Source organism: Channa argus, chromosome 22 (assembly GCF_033026475.1).
Source record: "Channa argus isolate prfri chromosome 22, Channa argus male v1.0, whole genome shotgun sequence".
Taxonomy (NCBI): domain Eukaryota; kingdom Metazoa; phylum Chordata; class Actinopteri; order Anabantiformes; family Channidae; genus Channa; species Channa argus.
In genome coordinates, this window is record NC_090218.1 from 4,998,537 (window position 1) to 5,011,075 (window position 12,539).

General features: G+C 37.8%; 2 protein-coding genes across 2 annotated transcripts; one reads left to right on the forward strand and one right to left on the reverse strand.

Annotated features, from left to right (window-relative positions):
* Nucleotides 1-1,979: 1,979 nt before the first annotated feature.
* mis18a (MIS18 kinetochore protein A) lies at nt 1,980-7,329 on the reverse strand. The gene is made up of 5 exons (XM_067492098.1): nt 7,004-7,329; nt 6,210-6,276; nt 5,703-5,825; nt 5,224-5,326; nt 1,980-2,816 (listed from the first exon to the last, which is right to left on the reverse strand). Exons 1-5 carry the CDS (start codon nt 7,251-7,253, stop codon nt 2,745-2,747), a joined length of 615 nt encoding a protein of 204 aa, XP_067348199.1. The 5' UTR covers nt 7,254-7,329; the 3' UTR covers nt 1,980-2,744.
* A 940-nt stretch (nt 7,330-8,269) lies between these two features.
* haus1 (HAUS augmin-like complex, subunit 1) lies at nt 8,270-11,783 on the forward strand. The gene is made up of 9 exons (XM_067492100.1): nt 8,270-8,557; nt 8,736-8,910; nt 9,678-9,813; nt 9,937-10,071; nt 10,247-10,370; nt 11,083-11,148; nt 11,256-11,327; nt 11,513-11,560; nt 11,646-11,783. Exons 1-9 carry the CDS (start codon nt 8,537-8,539, stop codon nt 11,688-11,690), a joined length of 822 nt encoding a protein of 273 aa, XP_067348201.1. The 5' UTR covers nt 8,270-8,536; the 3' UTR covers nt 11,691-11,783.
* Nucleotides 11,784-12,539: the final 756 nt, after the last annotated feature.

Here is a 12,539-nt window from a genome sequence, read left to right on the forward strand (position 1 = left end):
GGTTCACTACAAAATTAGCTTTGGTAGATTTAAATGTTTTGACTGCATTATTGTAAAACACAAATACAGAGGGTTTCACATTTGTGATTGCTATATCTTAAATGTTAATATTTATCCACATATATGGCAGGAAATTATAAACACATGAGTTTCCTATGAAGCAGAATGAAAATCTGGGGTTGGGCAATGCTGCGGAAAAATAAAGAGTTAAACTGGGAATTGGTCATAAAGCACTGGTGGGTGTGGCTCCATCAGGACATAACAATATAACGTGAAAGCAGAATATAACAATAAAAAGAAACAAGTATTTATCAATATTGTAAGTTAAATGAGCCGTTTCTACTTTTTAATTGTCAAAACCTCAGACAAATGAACCTCTGGATGTACCTTCTGCCAGTGAAAGTCACTTTTGCTTTCTGCTCTTTTTATTACACAACTCAAAACTACACGGTATTAAGTGCCCTTATGCTCTTAAAAAAAAACAAAAACATTTTTACTCTGACAAATAATTATATTTCATAAAGAAAAAATATTTTGCAAGTCCACACACAGGTGGCACTCCTTGAGTTATTTTTTCCTCTCAAAAACAAGATCAGGAATTCAATCAAAGGGCAGAGCTCAGCCAATAAGATCGCAGTGTCTGTGGCAACAGCAGTATCAGTTTGAGCAGCCATTGGTCCAGTGTCTCTCTCACGAATTGCTGTAATTGGCTGATAGAGAGCTGAGGCTTCATTGCCTCCATGGCAACATTGCTTCCTTATTGCTTTGGGAAGGTGCAAAGGAGAGAAAGAAGGGTGGCGACTTTCACTCAGACACTACCTCTGCATTATTTATCCTTTGTCCCTGAGTGCCTGTACAATGTGTAGATGTACTGACTGATGTGTGTGTTTGTGTGTCTCTGTGTTGGTTGGTAATGATTGGTTAAGACTTAAGGGGTGAATGAGGTGAAAGCCATGCAATAATTGCACCTAGTAGTGCAATGCATCCACCAACGTCTATATATAAAACAGCTCAGAGGCCAATCAGTGAACAATTCAGTGAGGCTGACTAACAGTAATCTGCCAAACTTGGAAGTTTTTCTACTCTGAATGGATAAACGAACAAACCGGGACTTATTCTCCAAACTGAATCTGTAACAGCGCACGCCTAGACAGTCCACTGGGCAGCCAGCAGGCTTGCGTCATCCACATCCTGTGCAGGATGCATGCAGGCACCTTATCCTTCCATGAGAGGACTGGATAAAGACAACACCAACACCAACCACCCCCCACCATCAGAAACAACAAAAACCATGCGGCTTGTTTGTTGTTGTTTTGAATTTTTTTTCCCAGCAGCTGAAGAAGGGGGGGGGGAATGAGGGGTGAGGGTGGGGTTAACAGAGAAAAAAACATCACACAGAGATTAGGGTGGGGGTCTTCATTCATGGCTCCTCCCCTGTGTATCTCCCTGAACAGGAGCAGGAGGAAAACGTTTGTTGACAGGCATGCCGGCCAGCGAGATGGCTGGCTGTTCCTCCGGTGGTGAACACGATGACGGGATGGCAACAGGCACTCAGCATAGCACACGCTTTCAGTTGCCATCGCAACCTGCCCTTGGATACAGCGTGCTGGTTGGCCGTTGCTAACTGTTGTTGTTCTGTGAGGCTGATGAAACCTTGTAGGTGAGGGAGGGCAAGTAAGCAGTACAGCATGTAGCTGCTTTCCCGCCTTGGTGGAAAGTGTTGCTAGGCACATTTGCGATCCGTTGGTAAACAAACACACCCCTTTAATATATGATCAACCCCAAAGAGCTTAAAGTTGCTGTTTAACTCCTAAATCCAAAGGATACGTCTAATTAGAGACAAAGCAGGATGAGCCGAACAATCTTACTGAACAGAGTCTAAAAAACAGAAACATTTAAAAGGATTATCCTGATAGTTTAAAGCAGTTTTTTTAATCCTTTATGTAAAATTAACAACAATGAAATGCGTGTCACAAATTTTTTCAAACAGGGGAATACTTTATTACATCACATATAAAGACAAAACACGCTTGTGCAACTGTAAATAAACACAATCTCAAACAATCAGTCAATGCAATAACAAATGAGGAGAGACACTATCAATTTTACAAATCCGGCATTATTTGGCAAAAGGAGAAGATTTTAGATAACTGAAGAATTCTCCAATAATGCGTCCAACTGTGGTGCAGTCAACATTAAATAATGTTTCTTAATTGTTTGTAAAAAACAAACACTGTAATTTTCAGTCCTGGTTATTGAAAGTATATATTCATATGGACATATGGCTCCGAGCTTGAACAAGAGAACAAAGAAAAAGTGTGTGTGGCCCTGAGTGGTCTGATCAATACGACTTTGTGCTGAGTGAGCAGCCCGCTTGATGAAATCCTGCACAAATAAAAATTCTGCTCTAAGCCTACATTTACTCTGCACGGAGACACAAATAAGAAGGTGCTGTGAGCCACAGGAGCTGAGCTGACAACATGATTGATCACGAGTGCAGGCGGTCTTTGTTTCACCATCGGTAATCAGGACAAAGCAGAGAGGAAGCTTTGTGTGTGTGTGTCTGTGTGTGTGGGGCTGGGTACTTGTGCAAAAGGTGAAGATAGGACTAAAGTATCGTTGTAAAACTTAGCGAAGGAGCCATTAAGGTAAAAGCTGAGATGAGGATTGAGGAAATAAATTCCTCATGTTCAACACCTGGACATAGCACCCACCCAGCAAGTTGTCCATCACTGCTACACGTCCTAACATTCATCCTGAAAGCCAGATCCAATCTCTTCCAGCCTTTGTGCCATGGACAAAACCAGCATCTTCATCTGTGCAGATACACAGGAAAAGCAGAGTAGAAGAAAAATTAGAACGGGTGGCTATGAATTAGAACAGAACAAGGGGGAAAAAAATGCGAAAATTGGACAGGTGGGGAATAAAGGGAGCAGCAAGAAGCAATGAAGAAGAGAGAAGGGAGGAGTAAAGATAATTGGAAAAGGGGGACATTGAGAGAGAGTGACAAAGCCAGAGGGGAGGTGGTCAGGGAAGAGTGGAGTAGTGGGACAGAGCGCAGGAGGGGTGGGGTGAGACAGGTCAGGGAGTGTTCAAGATTGGAAAACCCAAACAAGTGTCTACAAGTCAGACAGACACAATACATTATTAATGGCAGAAGAGGTGATGCATTTGCTGAAAGCGGTATATCTAAGGACAAAGACACTACAGTATGTTGTACTTGAGTCGGGTGGGATCTTGTTGAAAGTTGAAGATTATCAAACAGTTCCTAGCCTAAGGTGAAGTTAATAAGAATTCAGAAAACCAAGAGACTGTTAAAGATACTGATCATTTTAGCATTAAAAAGACACCACCCTTCTCATATATTAAATATATAAAATCTTCTAAATAAGATATTATAATCTACAACTGGCAAAACATCTGAATGAAAAAGAAAAAAAAAACAAAATAAACAGATCAACAGTCTCTCATACTTGTTGAAATGGGGGTATAGAGGACACTCAAAATGTAATTTTGTACTTCAATTATTTACGAAAGGAGAAGCTTTTGCACATAGTTTACATAAAATGTACGTAAATCCACTGTGTAAGCTGGCAAAAATGTTTTATAATTTATACATAAAGCTGCAGAAGAACATAATCAAAGTATAACTTCTCAGGTAAAAAACCCTTATTCTGTATGCTGACAGCAATGATTAAAGAAACATTGATTTTAATTCTGAACACAATCTAAAGCTTTTAAAATCTCATTACAAGGCAAAAATAGTTAACAATTAATTGTGGCTTTAAAATTATATGAAATGAATACAATCAGAGTGTAGCCATTGCCAGATTAATCATTACCCAGCTCAAAGTGAGACTAAACAGTCAACAATGAGGTAGATTTAGGAGGTAACCTACATATTAACCAAAGAGAAAATAAAACGAGCCCGCTCATTTCATTATACAGCGTCCTAATGTAGCCCTTTGTTTGAGTGACACATGGTGGAGCAACATTAATAAAGCCATGACATTGACTCAATTGTGTGAGATGAATTGCAGATGTGATTTAGCCAGCAGTGTATTTGTTTTGATGGGTCTTAAACGTGAGACAGAAGAGAAAAGATAATTACACTTGGAAAGTAACTAAGGAAGTCACAGACAGAATAATGGCATGGTTATTAGCTTGACAACTCCCACATAGACATTAATAAGTATACATAAGTACTTAAAAGAACATCCAATGTTCTTTTCATCACGTGCAACACTTTCAATATCCCCCTGCTTCTTTTCCTTTAAGCAACATAACCTGTTTATAATATACTGTTTCATAGATAGCATCTCATAATACAATGGATCGGTTGTCACCTTCGGCAATAAAGAGACTACAGCCAAGTAGGATAAAATACCAGATGTACAGATGGCAGATTTTATGAGAAAGAGGTTTCATGATCAAAACATGTTTTTCCTCTGACCAAGATTCCTCAACATGTTTCCCATCACTATTGTCCCTGGTGCGGAGTGTGGGAGGGCTGGCGGGTACCTCCGCACACTATTGCCACCTTCTGGAACATTTGTAGTTGTGTGGCTATTTCTTAAACAAAGGATGATTTAGAATTATTTTAGAAGTCACTACACGACTGTAGATTTTTATATTACCAACACAAGTTTCTCTCTTCAAAATATTATGAAAAAAAAAAATAATAAAAAAAATCAAAGGTAAAAAACAAAAGAATATATAAAGAAACATTAAATTCTATTGAAAATATTAATTTTTAATCTACCTAAAATTGGATGGAAAGTAAATGTGGCTGTGGGGTATGACATGAGGAGATGAGGTAACGTCTGATACGAGAGTCTGCCTGTCAAAGCAGCAAGAGCTTCCCAGAACAAAGTTGATGTCATCAATTTTACAGCGCATGCATTGGTAAGTAAGAAAGAACAGTCTATAAGCAGTGTGAATTTTACTGCCGGCAAGACAAACACAGACAGTAGTAATTCCTTCTTTTTTTTTTTTTTTTTTAAATAAAGTGTAGACCAGATTTGTAGTTTTCCAGTTTTTACACACCAACAGCATGATTATTAAAAAGACTAAACTCAACCTGTGTTCCGAAAAATATTCCTGGTTAAACACAATTATGAGCTTAAAGGGAGACATTCCCTGCAGCGCAAAGAAGATGTTTTATCTCACAGCAAGACCTTATCAGAGGAGCCCTAACAAAGAAAAGCAGCAGCAATGATTTACCTCCGTCAGCTGTTGTTCAACAATGCCTCTGTACTCCAGTGTGACCGGCTGCTCTTTGGGGCCCTCTGCTGCCAACATCTGGCTTGCAGAGCCAAGCATATAGCTGAAAGAATTCACAGTATAAAGAAATGGTGCTAAATACCACTGACATATATATAGTACAACTAAGAAATTCAACACAATATCATATGATAAACGGTACATTTTAATGTGGTACGGTATTGGACTGCTGATTTTTAAAGAACATATTTTTACATCTCATCTTAAATAAAGTATAATTATAACCCATTAAGTTTAAGACAAACAGGTACTCATTTTTACCTTCCAACAAGAAGTAATATCATGTTGTGATTCATTAGACTTCCCTCAGAAATTAATCTGAATCAGGTTGAGTGGGTTGAGTACCTGAACGTCACAGAAAACAAGCCAAGGCATGTGTCCTTAAACATTTCAACTAACAACCCAGGCCTTGAACGTACCTATCGATGTCGGCTACATTGAAACAGAAAGCGCATCTCTTGTGGTCCAGGTTCTTAGGAGTGGATGCATAAACCATGCCAAGCACGGAGCGGCAGCCTCGACAGAAGACATCCATGACCAGACTGTGGCGAAATAATGACAGATCATTGGAAATGTGATGTGCACTCATGGCCTCTGATTTCAAATTAACTCATACATGTATGTTTAAACATCCCTATCCAGGCCGTACACCAATTTACAATAACACCATCACTCTACATCCACTTTTGCTAATAGGACACAACATTAATTCATGTTTTAGAGAAACAAACATAAGCTTCTGAAAGAAGTATGCTGTAATTTCTTTATGGGTAGGGACCATCTCTGTAGGTTATCCTGATTTATCACTGAATATACACAACTCTATGACGTTTGACTACACAACTATGCTGTCATTCTTCTGAGAAATATATTTTAATTCAGTAAGGTAATCTGAAAACCAAATGTAAAGGAAAAGAATATCTCACCAGAGAGAGTTTTTGTTTGCTTCAAACAGCCGATTGTCCTTTCCAACCATGACGTTGTCAGTGACTCCTAGGACCAAGACATCAGCAGCATAGAGCAGCATAAGCTAAATGGTTTATATCATAAGGTGCATAATAAACTAAACACTTTTTATCATTATCATTAAGAAATGTTCCATTACATTGCCACTTTTCAGTGAGAGCAATAGTCGTCAAACCACTTAGTAATCTGGATCTTTAGAAAGCTGAAAAGAACTAAGTGTATTGTAAAAGGTGTTGAAAAGATAGCCAGCATTATTACGCACCCTATTGTACACATATTTGACTTAATCAGCAGACCACTGATTACAAGTCATTTAAACTAGTCAGCATGTAAGTTCTGTAAGGTGTAATTTGGTAGGTGGAGAATTATTGACCTCTTTCTATTCTCCGTGGTATCATTAAAAGAAAATCACAAAGTGACTAGCAACAGATTAACTCTGCTTTATCTGTGTCTAACTGGCTCACTTACCTGGAAATCTGTCAAACCAGTCAAACCAGAAACCAGTTTTCAGACTTTGTTTACATTATTGTCATCTGTTATCAAAGAGGTTTATTTTTTTCTGCTTAAAGTAATTACCACACAGAAAAGCCAGGTTGTATTATTCTTGTATTATGAGTGATCTTGCTTGCCTGCCGATTAGTCGAAACCTCCCAAACTTTATGTACACTCGCAAGCGAAACCAAAGGAAATTTGATTTGAAAAAAAAAAAAAAGTAAAAACTCCCTTCAGGACGCTAATTATCCCACAAACTCACGCTTCAGCCTTATCTGGTTTTGGCCGTCCTCGCTTCCATCCCACGACAGTGAATCACCGACAGGCAACTTGCATTTCCCGCAGATGAAGACCACAGGGCCGTCACCACTGTCCTCGTCCTCATCCGTTTGGCCAAATAGCTTTTCCTCGACGACAGTGGAGTCTATGCTGGACATTTCAAACGTACTATTTGCCATCATGTTGTTTACCATTTTCTTTTGGGGTTTTATCGGCTTTTGTCTTGATGCCATTTTTACAAGCGTCTTAAAAAAATGTTGTTTCGAAGTTTGGCGGGTAGTTGACGGTGAAACCCAAACCCCTGACGTATCCAAAAATTCGTGATATTTCACCTCTGTGTACTTCCGCCTTCGTCTTTTTTGCTCGGCTAAATGTTTTAGAATAAGGTTGCATAAGATATTTTATCTATCTATCTATCTATCTATCTATCTATCTATCTATCTATCTATCTATCTATCTATCTATCTATCTATCTATCTATCTATCTATCTATCTATCTATCTATCTATCTATCTATATATATATATATATATATATATATTTTATTTTTTTTTTAATTTTTTTTTTGTGACCATCTTTAACCATACAAGTCCAAACACAGACTATATAGGCCTATTGTAAGAGATATGTTGCATGACTAAATGTGCATGATTAAATGTGTCATTGCACTTTTTAAATTAAAATGCCACACTCATCTAGGACACATTATTAATATGTCTATATCATCATCGTTTACTAATAGATGCACATTACACATCTATAAGCAAAGCATTTTTGCCTTTATAGTTTACTCTCAAAAATGTAACATTATATTTGACACATTTACTGTAGATAGCAATGGAAATCCAATACTATGAAAACACAACTTCTAAAACAAGCCTAAATAGAGAGAAACACTGGTGCTAGGGTTTGTAACATGAAGTAGCTGCTAGATGAATAATGTAGATATTGTATATTATACACTTTGTTTTGAATGAAACAAACTTCAACACATTAACAGCTCTACTTAACCACAAAGCAAGACATAGTGTGTTGTGTGTGCAAAGTAACTCCTTCGATTTCATGTCAGATTTTTTTTTCTGTTTTTAAGGATCCGTTTACCAAAAGAAGAATCTTTAACTCTTTATTTTGGATTGAAAAGCTTTGTCATTGTTACCCTAAGCTTTAATGGTACCTGAACTATCTTGACCTAATATTTTTCTTTGAGACGTGTACCGGATACACTTTGTAAATAACGCGAGCTTTATTGGTATAGTTCATTTATCACATGTTTTGCTTGTACTTATTTTTTTATTCGTTTATTTTATTTTCGTCCATTTTACATTTTATGCATATACATATTTAAATCGTCGTTCTTACCAAGAGCAATTATGCCACTTCTTTCATCTTTTCCATTGGCTAGGAACCAGGAAGTATTATAATACGTTTAGGGGCGGGAAACCATATAGTTAGAAGCTGGTGTTTTTCTGAGTCGAACAAGCTCATTTTTGAGGATTTTTGCGGCTTTAAATTTGTCATGGGTGACAAGATAAAGAAGGTAATGTTTAGTGTCTTGCTAGCATGACGTTATGAGCTAATGTAGTGACTGTTGTTGCTTTTTTGTGTAACTTTGCTCATCCACTTTATCTTTTACCATTATTGTTATGCCACTGGTTGTTAGATTTCTTTAATTTTTTCTTGTTTCTTGTTTGTTGTCTTTCCTGTTTCTGGGCCAGGTGAACAGCTGGCTCAGCACCGTGTTTGGAGATCAGCTCGTGCCACAGTTTGAGGTCAACATCAGGACAGTGGACATACTTTACCAGCTGGCTGAGCGCAGTGAAACCCGGTGCAGGGACACCGCTCTCTTAACTGAGGACATGAAACAGAAAACATCGGAGTATCAGGCTGATGGTGAGTTGCTTGTTTCACACTCGTGGTCTTTGTTTTAATGTGGCAAGCGATGCAAAGTATATATTTTTTATTTGGCTCTTGTTACTGCACTTTCTATGAAGTTTAATGAAACTTTTCATTACTATATTATCACTTTTTCCTATAGTGCCTTAACTGTCTGCACAGTATTGTACATATCATATCATATCTGTGCTTTGTTTTGCGTGAGATACAAACTTGTGAGTAGTTTGCAGTGATTTTGGGCTAACAATATAAAAATAGTTTCATTATGCATTATCTTTTTTTCCTCTGCAAACCACAGCACACAGCCTTGGAACTACACCTAATATTCAAAAGGCGCAAGTCTGACCATAATCAAATGCAAAAACTACATCCAACATTTGTTTTTTGTTACTTGAGATTGTGTACAGTTGTACCTTGACCCCTCTGACTTACTTTTAACAATGTTGCCATGTTCATTCAGGAAATTGTTTAGAATAGTATAGTTTAATAGTATAATAGTATAGAAGCTTTATTGTCATCATGGAGCAGATATACATTTAACCCATCCCAGTGGAGGGAGCAGTGGCCACCCACAGGGGTGCTTGGGAAGCCGGGATTTGATCCTGCTGACTTCTACATCCCAGCCTGAATATTGATGGGAATGATGGCCAGCACCTAGCATCACTGCATGCTTCAATTTAGCGTATGCAGCTTAGTCAAGTGGAAGAAAACATGGTTCATTTACAGCGTTTGTCAGAAAACTAATTAACGTTTTCTCCATTTAGGTGCTCACCTCCAGGATGTTCTTCTACAAGGGGTCGGTTTGTCCGCTGCAAGCTTATCCAAACCTGCTGCTGACTATCTGTCTGCTTTAGTTGACAATGCCATGGTTCTTGGAGTAAGAGACACATCACTGGGCAGGTACGCTGTCGTCTGCATTTTTAAAAATCAATTTCCCTACGTAAACACACAGAATGTTAACTTGTGTCACACCTACTGTATATCACATAGATTTTTATTTATTGTATTTTACTTTTTGTGTAGCTTTATGCCCGCAGTGAACAAGCTCACCAATGAATTTCTGGAAGCAGAGAAGTCGAACAGAAAGCTTGAGAGAGAGCTTAGAGCTCTCAGAAAGAGACTTGGCGCTACTCTGGTGCTGCACAGCAACTTACAAGAGTAAGAGCATGCATGTGTAGGATGACTTCACTGTGCTTATTAACATTGTCACAGAAAAGCCTTTGGCTTTTACTAAATGTGTGCTTGCATCGCGTGTGTCAGTACCTAAACCTTTTCACTACTACATACTGTAGTAGTTAACGTTTATTTACTTAGTGTTTATAACTGTCCACAGGGATTTGAACAAAGTTGTCAAAACCCAAGCAGTGGAGAGTGCTAAAGTGGAAGAGAGACTGCTCAACATGGACTTTGTGACAACAAAGGCCAAAGAGCTCAGTGTCAGAAGAGAGAGAGCAGAGGTAGGATTTACCTTTATCGTATCCCTAGTTACACCATAAATGCAGTGTTACATGTAATCAAATACATTAAAACATCATTCTGCTATTGAAAATAATGAGACAGAAAATGCCCAGATATTTAAAAGGCATTGTTTTTGCTTTTTGTATCCGTTAAAATATTCATGTGTTAATGGGTAAGCTGTTGCGGGTAAGAAAATTGAACAAATTGCACTAATGACCAGTCAGTATGCAGCTTGAACAGGCAATTATTGGTGTGCTTAGCCAATCAGCACAAGCCAAAACCAACCAGTGGCATAAAAATAACCAGTTAGTATGGTGAAAGATAAAGTGGATGAGCAAAGTCTTCTGGAAAACCTGTCAAGTATCTAGCAATGACAAAAAAGAAGAATGTGCTATGCAGTTATGTCATAAGTCAATAATTAGACCACAGAAAGTTTGCATTTACAAATGTCTTGCTCCCAGTGTTGTTTTATTTTGTTCAGAAACAGAGGCTGTATTTTGACCTAGTGTATAATGTAGGCTTCAAATTACTGCCTCTGGGTTAAAGATCAGAGACCATGCTGTGGACAGGTCCAACAGTTGGAACCCCTTTGTATCATTGTCAGGAGTAACACGATATTCAGAATATCGTAATCATGCAGCAGCAGCCATGACAGCGCTGCGATGTGGCACTTGGTTAGCTGTTTTATATTCTGTTCAATTGATCCTACAGGCTCAACTTGTAGCCAGGAACATGGACAAGTCTATCACCCACCAGGCCGTTGTGCAGCTGTCGGAGGTATTTCAGCTTTTTCACATGCACCACAGTCATTACCATGAAAGTAACAACGTAACACTGTCTGCTTGCAGGCTTTAAAACATGCCGTCTTATTTTTCTCTCTGCAGGAAGTCAACACACTGAAACAAGAAATAATCCCTTTGAAAAAGAAACTAGAGCCGTACATGGATCTAAGCCCAGTATGTTTGTTTTCAGTCTGTTGGTCTAGTAACTGTGTTCTATCATCTGCCTAATTGTATGTTTATGTACATACATACACTTTATTAAACCAACTTGATAAAATGACTGAACCAATCTTTAGGTGTTTATAGTGCTGTATTCAGTTTTACAAAATAAATCTGCTTTATATTCTTTATTATAACAGAGCCCATCTCTTGCTCAAGTAAAGATAGAAGAAGCAAAAAGAGAACTGGTGAGTATCCACATTTTTTTCAGTAATTTACAAGATGTGACAGCTTAATTTTTATTTATATTTTATTGTGTTTCTTTAATAACAGGCGGCACTTGATTCCCAACTAGAGATGAATGTGGATTTCAAGTGACAATGTTTTCAAATGTGGAAATCTTTCCTTTAACAATAAAAGTGGAATTTTCTGTGTCTGTAAAAAAAAATAAAGTAATAATTTCTATATCCATATGATTCTCACGCAGCAACCACTGTCTGCCTTTGAAGAACCCCTGAACCATTAGGTATTAGGTGGAATTGAATAAAAAATGTAAATTTTGCACTTTTTATGCAACTCACCATCTCAGTTACTTCCAACTTAAACCTCTCTTAACTAAGGGTTTTCATAAAATATCATTTTATTATTAAAAACTAAAAGCTTGTCATAAACAGTATTTCTTCTTTCACATATTTTTACATCTTTTGTTTTAAAATAAATATCCATTATTATTTTGAAAGTTTTCTGATGCCAGCATAGAAGTAGTTTAGCCTAAGAGGTTATTTCAATAACCTCAATGTGTTGGAAATAATAAAATTAGCAATGAGTCATAATATGCTTTTCATTATTTTCACTGTAACTTTGGGATAATCTTTTCACTTTATTAAATTAGCACTTTTTGTAGTTGTAATACTCATTCCCACATTTTAAGTGAAAGACACTCGTCTGCATAGAGTTGATTGGAGTGGGTTATTTTAGAGTCTCAATATACCGTGGAGACCCCAACGTCTGTCAGATTGACTGTTGTAGATCGGCACTGCACATGGGACATGGAAACTGACTGGTTACCATGGACTGGGTCATGGATGTGGGCTCGGGAGCAGTTTACCCAGAAGGCCCCCTGCTTCATTCAAAAGGCATCGACAGACCTAATCAACACAAATCAAATGTTTAAATTTGGGGTGTGACAGTTTATTTCTTTATCAGCCAGAAACTCAAGTGTCCCCC